This window comes from Microtus ochrogaster, linkage group LG2 (genome assembly GCF_000317375.1).
Source record: "Microtus ochrogaster isolate Prairie Vole_2 linkage group LG2, MicOch1.0, whole genome shotgun sequence".
NCBI lineage: Eukaryota > Metazoa > Chordata > Mammalia > Rodentia > Cricetidae > Microtus > Microtus ochrogaster.
The window spans coordinates 47579367-47595897 of NC_022028.1; the positions used below are offsets into that span (position 1 = coordinate 47579367).

Consider the following 16531-nt stretch of genomic DNA (forward strand, 5'->3'; position numbering starts at 1 on the left):
TATAAAAAAAAAACCTGTGGGTTAGGGTGGGGGCTTTTCTATTGGATGGATGCTCTCATTGCAATCATGGTTTCTCTTTGGTCAGTTTTGAAAAATCCTCTTTTATTATGCCTTCAAATATTATCTTTTTTTAAAAATTTTTTCGAGGCAGGATTTCTCTGTGTAATCCTGGTTGTCCTGGGACATGCTCTGCAGACAAGGCTGGCCTCAAGCTCAGAGATCCACCTTCCTCTGCCTCCGAGTGCTAGGATTAAAGGTGTGCGCCACTATTGCCCAGCCAAATATTACTTCTTGCACACTGTTTCCTCTCCCCCAGGGGTTCACTTCACCTTAGACCTGTGCCAGGGGCCCATGTCCCAGGCCTCTCACTGTGGGCTCTGCTGATCATCCTGCTGCTGTCTGAAGATTTCCTTCTGCCCTACCTTCCAGTTCACTATTCCTCTCTTCCACTGGATCTAATCTGTTCTTAAGCTCATCCAGTGAGTTCAAGTTGAATTTCTGCTTTGGATTTTCAGCTGGATTCTGAAATATGTTCTCCTTTTCTGTGCAAGTGTCTGTCTCCAGATCCATTTCCTGGACATAGTAATCTCAGCTATTATTCAGTCTGTCCGGTCAAGTCCACTCCCTCTCCTGTGCGCTTATTTCTCGCAGATCTGTTGCCTGGTCTGGGTCACGTGGTTTTCCTTTGTAAACCTTAGTTCTGCTGTTGTGAACAAGCACACGTCTGCCCAGTAGAGCCCCTGCACAGCGTCTCCATGTGGCCGAGTGGACCCCCTGCACAGCGTCTCCACGTGGCCGAGTGAAGTCCCTGCACAGCGTCTCCATGTGGACGAGTGGACCCCCTGCACAGCGTCTCCACATGGCCGGGTGGACTCCCTGCACAGTGTCTCCATGTGGCACCTCTGCCCAGATCTTTCTGTTTTAGGTTGGTGGGAAGCAGGACAGGCAACCTTGGCCCAAATTGTAACTGGACTGCTCGGGCTGGTCTTGGGGCTGCGAAGGCTGAGCATACAGCTACCCAGCCTCTTTCTGAGGATGTAGCTCTTGTTCCTCCAGGCTTGTCCTAGTTTCCTTTCACGTTGCTATGGCAAAATAACCTGACGAAAGGAAAGCTTTCGCTTAAGGAAGGAAGGGTTTGGTTCTCAATTCCAGGTCCGTCGTTGTGGGGATGCCAAGACAGCATCCTTTCTTTCTTGAGGTTTTTTCCCTTAAAGTCTCTTTGTTGGTAGCTACCTGGTATCTTTAAGAAATTTTTTAATTTTATTTTTATTATTTATTTATTTTTGGTTTTTCTTTTTTTGTTTGTTTGTTTTGTTTTGTGTTTTTGAGACAGGGTTTCTCTGTGGCTTTGGAGCCTGTCCTGGAACTAGCTCTTGTAGACCAGGCTGGACTCGAACTCACAGAAATCCACCTTCCTCTGTCTCCTGAGCGCTAGGATTAAAGGCATGCACCACCACCTGGCTTAATTTAAATTTTAAATGCAATATTTATTTACTCAGGCCACTAGCTCTTGTAGACCAGGCTGGCCTTGATCTCACAGGGGTCTGCCAGTCTCTGTCTCCCAAGAGCTGGGATTAAAGGCGTGCACCATCACCACCACCGCCACCACCACCCGGCTTAATTTAAAATTTAAATGTAATATTTATTTACTAACGTGGTAAGGCCAGCCTGGTCAACAGAGCAACCTTCAGGACAGCCAAGGCAACGAAGGGAAACCCTGTCTCAAAACAAACTTTTTTATTTAGTTTTTTATTTAGTTTGAGATATGGACTCTCGCTATAATGCAGACTGGCCTCCAAACTCCCGATCTTCCTGCCTCCGCTCCAAATGCTAGGACCACTTGTGTGCAGCAGGTGTTGGAGGCAGCAGGGTGTCCTTGACAGAAAGGAACCTTTGGAATCCATCTTTACACCAAGCACCTCAGTAGCAACCTTCTCCTCTGGCTGTTTGGTACTTGAAGGCGTGTTCCATTTTACATACAGATTTCTCTCTCTAGAGAAGTGTCTTCAGTTGTGTCCTGCCTCCTTGTTGTTTCCTTTCTCTGAAACTGCTGTCAGAGGAGTTTCAGAGATTCACAGAGCCTCAACTTCCTTGTGTTCCTCTCTTCTCTGTGATCCCAGAGTTAGACAGGTCCCATGGGAAGTTCCTTAGCCATGACCCTCCTACTATTCAGTGACGCTGCTACTGATTTTCCAGTTCTTCATCTTCTCAGGATGGTGTTCTTTGCCTTCTGCTGTCTCCTTGGAGGGGTGTGGCCAGGTGTGTGTGTGTGTGTGTGCACGTGCGCGCGCGGGTGTGGCGCAATCTCAATTTATGGGGTGTCTGGGTCTGCTCTATGAAGGCAGGCTGGGATGCTTTACACCAGGCAAGCCACTATTCTCAAGTAATGAAAGTCATGCTAAGGTTCTGTCAGTGTCCAAGGGGCCTCTGAGGCCAATGTTTTTTTATGTATATATGCGTTTATTGTGTGTGAATAAGCATGTGTGATGCAGTACTCTTGGGGGCCAGAAGAGGACGCTAGATATCCTAAAGCTGGGGTAACAGGCAATCGCAGGCACCCTGACATGGGTGCTGAGACCCAAACTCAGGTCCTTTGGAAAAACAGTGTGTTCTGTTAACTGCTTGAGCACAGGCTCTGAAAAATACTCACAGGGGTGTCTTCCTTTTATCAGTGTTCACTTTTCACAACAGTAGGGTTTCAGCGTGTGAATGGCAGCCTCTTTTGTACCGTAGCCCACTTAGATCCTGGTGCACATCCTGAGGTGTACATGTTGCACTCTGATAACTTGGCAACAGAGGTCCTCAGCAACAGACCACACAATTCAATTCCTGTATCCTCCAAACAGTAATGAACCCCACCCCCACCGGGGCCTCCGCGCCCCTCCCCCACCAACAACCCGCGCTCCTCCCCCACCAACATCGCACCCCAGCTTCACCCTGGCCCCGCCCCTTAGCCCCACCCCCACCCTGCCTCCTGCCATGCCTGTGCACGTCCTGAAACTCACTCTATGACCAGGCTGGTCTCGAACTCAGAGATCTGTGTTGTGGAATATTTGAGCAAACTGTGTAAAAAAGATGTGTTGCTGTTTTACCTTGCCTGCCTAAGACACCTTATTGGTCTTTTTAAATAAAGAGCTGGATGGCCAATAGCTAGGCAGGAAAGGTTAGGCAGGACTTCTGGGCATAGAGAGGGACTAGGGAGGAATCTGGGCACACAAGAGAGACACCAGTGAGATACAGAGGGAGCTGGACAGACAGAATGGAGGAGAGGTAAAAAGCCGCTTAGCAAAATGTAGATTAATAGAAACTGGTTACGTTATAAGGCCAAGCTTTTCATAAATAAATAGTTAGTTTCCGTGTCATTATTTGGGGGCTGGAAGTCCCAAAAGAAAGACCTAAAACAGACCTGCCTGCCTCTGCCTCCCGAGTGCTGATTTAAAGGCCTGTGCCACCACAGCCCAGCAATGCAACGCTTTCTAATGCATGGCACCCTGGAACCGATGGTCCACTGTAGTCTGATGGTCACACCGCCTGTTCCGAGTCACTGAGCCATCCGTCGAGGGCGAGTGTGCTTTGCTCTCTAACTGCTGCAGCTGGGCTGGTTTCTGGAGTCTCTTGTCTCCCACACAGTGTGAGCTGGACATTCCTGGGATATGCTCAGCTGTGGCTGACCATGGTCTGTATCTGAGGTCAATCCAGTCCTTGATCTGGTTGGGGTGTGGGATAAGTTCCAAATGGATCTTTATGGGAAGACCTTGTCAAACTTCCTGAAGAAGGTCATATGTACAGGGGAAGGAGGCTGGACAGGTTGGGCTCACAGACACTTGGCTCTGTTGGGTTATCAGGAAATGGAGATCCTTGTCTGCTGGCCCTTCTTTGGAACAGAAACGTACTTCTAGCATATCCAGAGCCAGTTCTCTGGAGGCTGCTGTCTGGTTCTGGAACATGGTCACCAACCTGGGACCACTGTGGGTGACTATGCTGGTCCTGACTGATCTGTTTTGAGGGGTGTTACCATATAGACACAGGGCAGGTGGACTGCATTCTAGGACACTTTCCAAGATACAGAAAAGGATTCCTAACTACCCAGCCAGTGCTCCCTGACTGCTCTCCCGGCATGCCGCAGCTCAAGCTCCCCGCTAGAGCCAAGCTTCACTTGTTCTGCAGTAATGACCAAGCTGGCTCCTTGGGCATGTTATTAAACCTGTAGGTATCTTAGTGTCCTCCTGTGTAAAATGGGTTATTAGTGTGGACAACAGCATTCTGAGACTGGGCAAATGGTAGGTCAAAAGGGAGGCCTCCTGTGCATGCCACCATGGCCCACCTCAGCCACCTGGTGCTTACTTTGGGACTATATGTAAGGAGGGACAAGGGTGGATACAGAGAATGCAGAAGAGGTAGGTACCTCCTGGAGCCATCTTGGGAATGCCTTTCTGGAGGCTGATTCACCCCTCTTGGAAAGTCAGATGGAAAAAGATGAACCAGGAGTATGTGCTGACTTTCTGGGCCAACAGAGGCCATCCCTGTGCCTTTTCCAGACACGAGCCCCCTGTTGACATTCAAATTCAAGGCCACAGGCCTGTTCCAGGAGCGTGTGGCCCATAAAGCATGCCTGGTAACCTCTTATTGGTCTTCCTGGACCACTGAAGGGGTTAGCCTGAAGGCCCTCATTATCTTACCCCCTCTTCCCCAAAATGCAGCCTACATACAGGAAAAGTGACCAAACGTGGGTGGCAGAGTGGTTGCTTGAAGGCACCAGGTTCGGTTGGGCCTGAGTGTTTCTTTGGCTCCTGTCCTAGCACACACGCCCCCGGTCCCCCCACGCCTCCCAGTCCTCGCGCCCTGCGTGGCCCCGCAGTCTTGTATCCATATCAGGGGTCTCCGTACCCAGGACCTTGAGTCGCGCGTCCCCGGGGCTCTGCGCGCGCCCGGGTGCCTGACCCGCCCCGTGACGCAGTCACAACCGTCCGGAATCGCGGCCGGCCAGCGCGCACCCGAGACGCAGGGCACGCGCATCGTGCACGCGCGCCGTCACGTGACGCTGCGCGGCCAACCGGCGCGCCAGGATTTGGGGATAAAGCGCGGCCCCGCGACAGTTGCGGCGGGAGAGCGGCGGGGCAGAGAGCGTGACTCGCCTGCTCTAGTGCCACTGGTTCTCGCTGTGCTTCCCGCCGCCGCCGCCGCGCAACCATGTCGGAAGAGAAGCCCAAGGTAAGCCTGGAACGCAGGGCGCTGCAGAGTCCTCCGGCCGCGCGCAAACAGGGCCCGCGGGCCCGCACCCGGGCCTCCGCGCCCCTCCCCCACCAACAACCCGCGCCCCTCCCCCACCGACGTCGCGCCCCGCCCCGCCCCTTAGCCCCACCCCCGGTCTGCCTCCCGCCACGCCAGGGCTCCGCCCCCGGTGTAGCCACGCCCAGAGTCTAGCCACGCCCCGCGGGGCGAGAACGCGGAACTTGGACGTCTCGCGGGGTGCTGGAACTTGCTGTGCAGGTCTCCTCTCTGGGTCCTGATTCCTAGCCGTGGCCTTCCCTTCTTGCACCGTGTGCGTAGGTCCACGCGTGAGGTTCTGTGGGCGCCCCGATAGCTGCCCCGGTGCAGGAGTCCAGCTGGCCGCTGCGAACTTCTCACTGTTGGCGGGACTGGGTGCTCTCCCACTCCTTTGCGGTCTCTCGGGGCAGGCCCCTTCGTGTCGGCAGTTGGTACGTGGAAAGGCCAGGGTTGCCCAATCCTAATTAAACAGTGTTTCACCCTCACCTGCCCTGCTGGGAGATAGAGGTTGGTTGGAGCCTGGCATTCTGTCTGTTCACCGGCCTCGGCCTGGAGATGACCACTCTCTTGGTTCCAGTGGGAGACCCCAGGAGCACGGCAAGCCCCAGGAATGCTGTGGTACCCCGCTGTAAAGTCAGCAGCTGAACGCCGCAATATCGTGCCTGCAGGACCCTTAACCTTTAATTCTAACTCAGCCTTGGGTGCTATCTGCCCCATCACCGACGTTGACCTGTCATGGCCAAAAGTAAACACTTTATATCTTGTTGTTGGTTTCCTTGTTATGAAGTTAGTCAGGAAGTGAGTGCCCCTGGTGTGGTGTTGGAAAGACTGCACCTTTTGCCTCTCTAGGTTAGTGGAGGCAGAGGGTTGTATTTTGCAGCACGGGTGATCTAACCCAGAGACTTTGGTACACTAGTAAGGTGCTCTGCCAGTGAGTTACTTTGTCCCCCCTATATCCCAACTCCCTTAAAAAAAAAAAAAAAGACAAGGTGTCTATGTAGTCCTGGCTGGCCTGGAGCTCTCTAAGTAGACCAGGATGGCCTTGAATTCACAGAGATCCTCCAGCCTCTGCCTCCTCCGTGCTGAGATGAGATTAAAGGCCTGCGCTGAAACACCTGGCCAGCCTTTGTTTTGGTTTGAGACTGGGTCTCCCTGTGTAGCTCAGACTGCACAGGTGTTCACAGTCATCGTGACTAAGCCTCATTTTTCTTTTCTTTCTTTCTTTTTTTTCTTCAGAGACAGGGCTTCTCTGTAGCTTTGGAGCCTGCTGGAACTAGCTCTGTAGACCAGGCTGGCCTTGAACTCAGATCTGCCTGCCTCTGCCTCCCGAGTGCTGGGATTAAAGGCGTGCACTACCACGTTATCTCATTTTTCTTCTGAGTTTACTTGCTAATTAGTTCCTGGACTGTACCAGCCTTCCTGCTGTTAGAGGGGAGGGGCGCCTTAGGCCTTTTCCCCCCTCCCTATTGGCATTTCTGTTTATTTAAGTTCTGGTTGCTGCCTCTCTTTGAACACAGCATACTGTTTTTTTGTTTTTGTTTTTTTTTTCATCTGCTAAAAGGCCTGGAGTCGTTCACTCTTTCTCATGGTGGGTCCTACCTATACTCTGGATCAGGAGCCAGGCTCTCTGAGCAGTGCTGCCTTGTCACTGGTGTCCTTGAGGGAGTGTTGGGAAGTCTCACCCAGGAGGAATGGGAGAATGGCGCCCCAGCTGTTCGCTCAGGTCCTTGCAGGCTCCTCTCACCTGGGAACCATTTCTCAGACTGGAAAGCGCTCTTAGGACCCAGCACGGGGCAGGCTCCTTCCTGACACTGTCCTATCCTTTGCTCCAGGAATAAAAAGGTGGCTGAGGACATTCAAGGGAAGTAGGACGCTTCAGTGGAGTTACTCGGTTGAGCCGTGGGAAACAGCTGGTGTGAGGCTAGGGAAAAGACGTGGTTTGCAAGTGGACCAAGGGATCTGTGTCCTTAAAACATAAATGGTTCCCAAGGCTGGAAGCTGGCTCAGCAGTTAGGAGCGCAGAACCCCAGTTCAATTCCCAGCACCCTCATGACTGCTAACAAACACCCATTACTCTGGTCCTAGGGGATGTGACGCCCTCTTCTGGCCTCTATGGGCACTGCCGATATGGGATGCACAGACATACATGCAGGCAAAATAATCATACACATTCAAGAAACAAAGGTTAAAACTTCCTGTGGGCTGCGATACATCTGTGTCAAGCATGTTCTGAACAACAAAAGTAATTCCTTCCCAGACTGAATAGCCTCAGAGCTGGCTCTGTGGCCAGCCCATAACTTAAACGTTTTGTTCAAAGTGTGTTTCCAGCCAACAAGAAGCTCTGACTTGGACTTTGCCCAGCAGCTTGTGTGTATCGTGATTATATAAAAGCTATGGCTGTGCAATAGGAATGTCTCATTCAGTATGGGGGATGGAGCCCAGGGCCCTGTGCAGGCTGAGCACATGGCATTCCTTGGAGCCACACCTAGCCTAAAAAAGCAGTCTGGGGCCAGAGAGTCCAGGGGGGGCCACAGCCTTCACCTGCTAACTGCAGCGGATCCTTCAGGGTCTCCTAGTGTCCCTCTGGTCCTACACTCTTGGTTTTATGTTGGCTTTTCTTCTCAGTCGTGTAAAGTCATGTATAGCCTGCAAATGTGTATTTTTACAGCCTCATGAGTCATTTTTAAACAAACATGGATTTCCTTTGGCTTCTTAGATTTAATGAGTAGATTTTTGTCTTTGAATTGGTAGTCTGTGAGGACACCGGCTTTGCACTGCTGTTTCTCTCACAGCGCGTAACAAATGTAGGTTAAAAATAAATTCTGTGTAAAACTAAGACAGTCAGACGAGTAACTCTGAGCTGCTGGGGGAATGTTAAGAACCAGGTTGGTTTTAACGACTGGAAACAACACCATTACCTAAGAGCATGCTTTACACCCCGGGGATTCTGAGCTGGCCTTTGAGACCCAGTTCCTGTGTCTTACAGGAGGGAGTGAAGACAGAGAATGACCACATCAACCTGAAAGTGGCAGGACAGGATGGCTCAGTGGTGCAGTTCAAGATCAAGAGGCACACACCACTGAGCAAGCTGATGAAGGCGTACTGCGAGAGGCAGGTAGGCAGAGCCCCATGCATGCTGGGTTGGGACCTCCCTCCCTGAAGGAGTCCTGCAGGGGCTGCTTGTGTTGTGGGCTTGCCCTTGCTACCCTGGGTCTTGCTATCTGCTTGTCCCTTACAGTGTGTCTTTTCCCTGGATTCCCGCAAATGGAAAGGTGGAGTTTAAGGCTTAAGTAGACTCCAGGGGGGGTTGGTTCCTGGTAGACACCATCATGGTGATCATGCAGTCCGTCAGCCCGCACACGGTCTGGTGGAATACCTGTGGTGTGCTCAGAGAGAGGATCAGTGCTGGTCCCGGTTCCTCCATCTGATATCCATTTAGTTATGCTGTGTATGCCCTCCTCATTGGCAATTTGATTTTCTATCTTACTTAGGAAAGTGAGGAAACATTTGCTCTTGTCCCTTCGTTACCATTTAAAAATAGCACGCTGACTGACCTTTGTCCCCAACAGTGGCCAGCTTGCTGCTGTTGGTGTCGTTGTGAACTTAAGGCCCTTGCACACATCAGGCTTGGATCCATCTATCCAGTTCGTTCTTACTAAGGACCTTTTGGTGGGTGGGTACGTGCCAGCCCACCTGGGAGTCCTTGGACTCCTGGCCTTGCTTCTCCATTGTCTGTCTCAGTGACTGTCTGGCTTGCTGCACATAGACCTATGTGGCCATTCCTCTGAGCCCTGCCATCTGGTAGTTCTCGTAGGGGGTCCTGCCCTTTGATGTGGGCAGTGGCATCTCACATGGTGGTTCTAGGTTGCCCTTAAGTGCTTGCAAACAGCTGTTTACTGCCCTTTTATTCTGCTGCCCTGACGTCCCTGCAAGGCGGTGCCATGCTTTCTTCTTTCTCGCTCGTGAGCCCTGCAGATAATGCGCTTGCTCTCCTGGCTTCTAGGTTTGACCTTAGGTACTTTTCTCACCTGTGAAAGGTGAGACAGAACTTTCCAATGACACTGTGTCCCCTTGTGCCCTCCCTGCCGAGCCGGCTGCAAGTGCTGTGTGCCACTTTGGACTGCGCCAGTGTGCAGGGCTCTTCCTTGCTGTGCTATGCTCAGTCTGTTGCACTTCAGTCTTCGCCTGCTGAGACCCCACATTTGGGGTGGGGGGCGCATTAAGTCAGCTACCTCAATGTTTTGTATCCTCCTGCTGCATCCCCCCCCCCCCCCGAACCACTGCTTTGGAGTGAGGGTGTCTGCATGACTGCCATCCACAGCTTTATGAGAGTCATTCTGGAAACTTCCTGTCTCCCTCCTGCATCTTTTTTGTGTGGAACACCATCTCTTGTATCTGACAGGGACTCGCATGTCTGGCTGCATGTTGTGTTCTAGGCTGAGCTGCATTGTCTTAGAAGTTACCATAACTCACTGTCAGCTTCCTGTGTTTTGGAACACTGGGGCCTTTCTGGTTCTCTGCCGTGGGATCTCAGCAGGGGCTCTGGAGTGATCCTTAGCCCTCTGGGGAGGCGCTTTCTGGGCCCTTCCTGTCTGTGAACGGAAAGAGGACTCTAACTGTCCTCTGCTGTGCAGGCAGATGTCTGCTCTGCTCTGTTTCACGTTGGGAGTACCCAGGCCTGCAGTCAGCCATCCTCCATGCTGGCCTGACCGGCTCCTCCCTCTGTACTGGGTTTACTGTTGCTGTCCCATTTGAGTTTTCCCTTCTTTGCCTTCCCACTCTATAGGCCATTCTTGCTCAGCATGAGTTTTAGTTTCCCCAAGTTCTGTCTTTTCTTGTTTTGTGTTTTTCTCCCCATTAGTAGCAACTTTCTAGTGTTTTCTTGGTTGTATATGTGTGAGCATGTGCACACATAAGTGTGTTTTTAACCTTCCTTGAAGCTTTAAGTTTACATGTGTTTTAACTACTCCATTCCCTTCCTTTTTTGCCTCAATATATTGAAGAAACTCAAAATAATAGAATTGATGTTATAAAGAAAGGCTTTACTAGTAGGTTTGCTTAGGAGACATGAAGTCATACAAAGGAAAATTCAGCTTAATGACCATTACCTACAAAATATTCCAAAGATAAGTAGTATTCTAACCAGTTAGAGATAAGAAAATTTAGGCTGCTAGGATGGAAATGTTTATTCATCAGATTGACCATTAGGCCCTAGTCCCACAGCAGTAGAGACCGCTCTGCCTCACAGCCAGTGTAGAGCCAGCTCCATACCAAAGAGCATGCTTCTAACAGTGCACACAAGAGGGCAGAGCAGGGTCACAACCAGGAGTCTTAACCTGCCATAAAGCCCCCAGTTCTCTCATTGAGAAATGCATAATCTGTTGGGTGGACAAGACTAACTCAGGTAACAACTGTTTGAAAGTCAACCTCACTGCTGTACTTAAAATAACTCTGGCAATATGCAATCCCTTTGCTGTGTAAATCTCACCTCTGCCTAAATGGCCAGACCTGAGTCTCCGATCTGTTTATATTGTTCAAAGTGAAACCTGGGACTGGGACCTGAAAGACATTTAAGGATGACATCGTATGTGGAATTCATAAGCCTTGGGTATATATAAGTTAGTAAAAAATCTTCTATTTGTGGCCTCTTCTTTGGGTATTAGCCAGAGCCAGATATGTGCTATATTATTAAAGAGCTTCCTCTTACCCCTTAGTGTGTGGAGTGATTTCTCACTGGGAGGCAGGCCTTTTCTGTACCGCACACAGTGCTTTCTTCCCCGGGCCTGGTCTTCACATACGTGAGTCTCTCTTTAAATGTCCCCCGGTTTCTGCTTGTATTTAAGAGTGAAGCAGCGAGCCACTGCAGAGATGGTGCTGTGTGTTTGGGTGGGTGTGGCGGAGGCCGCACATCCACAGGGTGGCACATTAGAATTGGGGGCTCTGGAGAGTCCCTGATGCTGATCTGAAAAGCACTAGGTCTCCTGGGAAAGAACACCTCCAGGCTCCAGGGGAAGACCAAGGCACATGGACACCCATTTGCCATATATGTCTTCTTTTATTTTTTTTTTATTTTTAATTTTTTTTGAGATAGGGTTTCTGGCTGTCTGGCTGTCCTGGAACTCACCTGGTAGATCAGGCTGGCCTCAAATTCACCTGCCTTCCAACTGCTGGGATTAAAGATGTGCACCGTCACTGCCCAGCACCATATGGGTCTTGACGGAGCTCTGAGTTCACATCTCTAAAAAGTCCTGCTGATTGATGTGGGAGAGACAATTACATGGCCTCTGAGGGTTGTTGGGAACTTCGAACTCTTGGAGATTTATGTGTGAACTTTCTTTTCTCATCTTTATTATTATTTTTAATCATTTATTTAACTTTTTTATGTGTATTGGTGTGAAGGTGTCAGATTACCTAGAACCAGAGTTACAGACAGTTGTGAGCTGCCATGTGGGTGCTGGGAATTGAACTCAGGACCTCTGAAAGCAGTCAGTGCTCTTAACCTCTGAGCTATCTCTCCAGCCTCCCCTTTTTTAAATCATTTATTTAACTTTATTTTATGTGCATTGGTGTGAAGGTGTTAGATCACCTGGAACCAGAGTGACAGACAGTTGTGAGCTGCCATGCTTTTCTCATCTTTAAAATATTTTCTGTGTATGCGTGTTTTTGCCTGCATGTATGTCTGTGCACCATATGCATGACAGGTGTTTACAAAGGCCAAAAGAGGGCGTCAGGTCCCCAGAAGTGGAATTACAGGGGGTTCTAAGCTTCCATATGGGTGTTGGGAATTGAATCTGGTCCTCTGTAAGACCATCAAGTGCTCTTGACCTCTGAGCCATTGCTTTAGCCCTTGCGTGTGAACTTTCAGAGAAGTTTGCTAGCTTCCCTGGTCCGGGGAGGGGATGGGAGGGTGAGGGCTTTCCTAGTCTCACCACCCCTGGCTCTAGCACACTTGAGACTCCAGTGTCCTTAGGCTTGTGGCTTCAGACTCCATCCAGCAGAGAGCACCTGCCCACCGGCTCTTCCCCAAGGCCTTGCTTTTTCATTCTTACCAATTCAGGGAGGCGTCAGGATTGAGGAAATAGTCACAATTTATCTATCCCATCTGTCCTATTTGAGGACAGTGGAGCTGCCGAGTTAGAGAAGTGTTTCTGCCAGGTGGTGTTCACCTTAGACAGACTGCTGCCTCCTTTCAGGATGGAAAACGCCCTTCGTTTCTGCTCCTCACAACCTTCCTGATCATGGCCCTCATGGTCACCTGACCCGTTTCTGAGACCTTTCCAGAGGAGGAAACAGAAGTTCTGGGAGGAACTTAGCTCAGTTTAGCTCTGGGAGGAAGTGAGGGGCAGAATTAGGGCAAGCCAGGTATCGGAATGGGTCAGTTTGGGGCAGCACTTGCTGTAGATGTGGGCCACCAGGGCTATTTCTACTCAGCTGGCTTGTGTGCATATAGAATGCTGATGTTGCTGGTTCTGGATAGCTTCAGGTTAATCTGTGTTGTCTGGGAACATCTAACGCATTCCCTTCCTTTTCCCCAGGGCTTGTCAATGAGGCAGATTCGATTCCGGTTTGATGGACAACCAATCAATGAAACAGACACCCCAGCCCAGGTATGAAGTAGCCCTGTGCGCTAGGGTCTACCAGGGTCTGCGGTTTGGGAACACTGTTGTTTGAGACTCAGATAGGTGCAAACAAAATGGCATGTTTCTGCAATGACCTTAATTATTGGATTTCAAATTTTGAATTTTTGAGATTATTTTCTCAAATGAAGAAGTGGCACTGCCAAACATATCTTTGGTGTTTTGAGCTAGAGTCCAAGTGTAGCACCAACACCCTCCACCCTCAGGGCCATGGCAGTCACTGATGAACCCACATGCAGGGTACTGTGGGGTGCATAGCTCCTGTGGTCCTGACGGCTTAGTGCCTGCCACTTGGTCTTTATTGGAGTTTGAACTGGAGTCAGAACCTAGATTTTTATCTTATTTTAAAATTTTTAATTAAAATATATTTTTGTGGGGACTTTCAGAGAGATAGCTCATCAGTTAAGAACACAGGCTGCTCTTTCAGAAGACCAGGGTTTACAACTTACAGCTTACAACTACTCATAACTGTGGTCCCAGGGAATCTGATGCCCCTGCTGGGCATTGTAATAATAATAATAATAATAATAATAATGATAATAATAAATAAATACTAGGCGGTAATGATGCCTGCCTTTAATCTTAGCACTCAAGAGGTAGAGGCAGGCAGGTCTCTGAGTTTAAGCTACAGAACAAGTTCTAAGACAGCCAGGGCTATACAGAGAGCCATGACTCAAAAAAAAGAACAGCTCAAAATAATTTTTTTTTTGGTAGGGCTGGAGAGGAAGTTTAGGGGTTAAGAGCACTGGCTGCTTTTCCAGAGGACCTGGGTTCAATTCCTAGCATCCACCCAGCAGCTTACTGCTGTCTGTAACTCCTGTGCCAGGGAAGCTGACACCCTCTTCTGCTCTGCAGAGCCCTCCATGCATGTGGGGCACACAAGGTCACAACTACATACAGACACAAAAACAAAAGATAAATAAATAATAGGCCAATTTTTTTTAATATAATATGTTTGTCTACAAGCTCTGACTGGCAAGATGGCTTAGTGGGTAAGATGCTTATCACCAGACCTGGTGATCCAAGTTCATGTGAGTGCTTCCTTCTTAAAAAGTGTAGAAAATAGCCAGGCGGTGGTGGCGCATGCCTTTAATCCCAGTACTTGGGAGGCAGAGACAGACGGATCAGGAGTTCGAGGCCAGCCTGATCCACAAGAGCTAGTTCCAGGACAATCAGAACTATTACACAGAGAAACCCTGTCTTGAAACACAGAAAACAAACAAAAACCTTAAATGCTGACATTTTCCTGAGACAGGGTTTTCTGTGTAGCCCTGGCTGTCCTGGAACTCTCTGCCTCTGCCTCCCAAGTGCTAGGATTAAAAGCTTGCTCCACCACACCCAGTGAATCTATTTTTAATGACCCCATTTTTCTCTCAGTCCTTAGCTGTGATTATTCTTCTATGAATCTTGTCAGAAGTCAGTAGATAAGTAATTACTGTGACCCCACCTTCTCCTTGCATGCTACACTCCAGTCAAGGTGACTGGGCTGTGCCTAGTGTAGCAGAAGCTGTTTAGAGCATGGTATCACTGTGTATTCACCTCTGACATTTCCTGTCCCCTCTTCCTGGGCCTGCCTTGGCAACTTGGATAGCTGGAGATGGAGGATGAGGACACCATTGACGTATTCCAGCAGCAGACAGGAGGAACAGCTTCCCGAGGGACCGTCCCCACACCCGGTCATTGTCTTGACATCTGCTATTGAATGGTGACCATGCAGCCACACCAATCACAGAAGTGTCAGCAGAAGCCAGAGTCCCTGACTGGTTCTCCTTTTCTGATGTGCTTGGAGCGGACTACAGACATCATGCAGGGATGAAAGTGTTGTGTAGCGCATTGCCTTTAGGGGAAACGAGAGCAAGGTTTTGGGATTTGTTTATGTTTTCATTTCTGCTTCCTCCCATCCCTAAAATATTTTCCCCCAAAACTTGGAGCTGGGTGTGGACTCAGCCTGCCACCTGACTCTGACCCCCAGAACTGTGTCTGCTTGTAGAGTGATTTGCCCTGGTCAAGGAGAGAGCTTGTGGTCCCATTACCCAGTGGGCTTGCCTATGGGATGTTGAGATGGGAGAGAGGGACAGAATTGCACCTATTTGTTGTAGGTATAGAATATTAAAACATTGAAATACTATCAGCTTGAGCTTTGTCAAATGGTAAAGTTAAAGGGAAAAGACCATTGGAAGGAGTCCTTATGTACTGTGACCCAGTTTCTCCTGGCATGTCCCCTTTCTACTTGGCATCTGGTAATGGGTACATGGGCAGGGTTGTAAGGTGGGACCCACTCTCTTTCCTTGTTATAATGTAGAAGAAAGTAACTGCCATGTCTCATTTGGAAACTGAATGTGGCCTCAGATTATTTTCTAGTACTTGGTTCCAATGCATAATTATGGTTTCTGTGTAAGAAGGTAATTGGTTAAGTATCAAGCTTATAGTGATGCTGTGTACGACCTGCTTTAAAGTGTGGTTGCAAAAGAAAGCCCGGGAGAGGTGACCTCATTCTCATGGATTATGCTCTGCGGCTTTCCAGATGTGTATTCAAATGATGCATCAGTGGGTGACTTCAGTCCTGCATTGTGGGGTCTATACCAGTTATATGTGGATTGTCCTGCCTGTCATCCTTGTGTAAGGGTCCATTGCTGCTTGATGGCCATCTCTGCCTTTCATAGTCACCTGACACTGACCTACCATCTCTCGCTTGCTTAAAATCCCGAGGAAAATGTTGTTGTTTCCTGTTTTGCTGTGTGGGCTTGGGTGGGATGTCTGTTGGCTCTGTTGTGTTTATCCAGTTTGTACATTATTTGTCGTCCTTTACTACTGTAAACAGTAAATATAGTTTGATATTCTGTCTCTTGGTTTACCTTAAACACTGTATTTGGAGACTGCGTATGTCACAGCTCACTATTGACAGTCTGTCCAGTGAGGCCCTTCAGACACAGAGAAGCCAGGTGACTTTGGGGGTTGAACAGCCCTTTCACAGGGGTTGCATATCAGATATCCTGCATATCAGATATTCATGATTCATAACAATAGCAATGTTATAGTAAATGAAGTAGCAACGAAGGTAATTTTATGGTCGGGGTCACTACAACATGAGGAACTGTATTAAAAGGTTGCAGTGTTAGGAAAGTTGAGAAACACTGGTTTAGAGTAAGGTTTTTGTTTTCCTGATTTTTTGAGACAGGATTTTTCTGTGTTAACAGCTCTGGCTGTCTTGAAACTCACTTTGTAGACAAGGCTGGCCTTGAACTCACCTGTGCCTCCCAAGTGGAGTAAGGTTTAAAGACCAAAACTACAACCAGGTATCTTAGTCAGCAGCAATAGAGGGAAGTTTTGTGCGAGTAAGCAGTTCAAAAGCAGGTAGCTGGAGGAGGTTCTGCACACGCTTTAGTGAAGCTAAGGAAGCTGGAGGAGGAGGGGGTTCTGCACACGCTCTAATGAAGCTAAGGTAGCTGGAGGAGGCTCTGCACATGCTCTAACGAACCTAAGGTAGCTGGAGGAAGAGGAGGTTATGCACACGCTCTAACGAAGCTAAGGTAGCTGGAGGAGGCTCTGCACATGCTCTAACGAAGCTAAGATAGCTGGAGGAGGAGGAGGTTCTGCACACGCTCTAGTGAAGCTAAGGTAGCTGG

General features: G+C 49.2%; 1 protein-coding gene across 1 annotated transcript; it reads left to right on the top strand.

The window, feature by feature from the left end:
* Positions 1 to 5077: 5077 nt before the first annotated feature.
* Sumo3 (small ubiquitin-like modifier 3) lies at positions 5078 to 15749 on the top strand. Its single transcript, XM_005360248.2, has 4 exons — positions 5078 to 5211; positions 8255 to 8383; positions 12804 to 12875; positions 14497 to 15749. The coding sequence occupies exons 1-4, from the start codon at positions 5191 to 5193 to the stop codon at positions 14605 to 14607; spliced, it is 333 nt and encodes a 110-aa protein (XP_005360305.1). The 5' UTR covers positions 5078 to 5190; the 3' UTR covers positions 14608 to 15749.
* Positions 15750 to 16531: the final 782 nt, after the last annotated feature.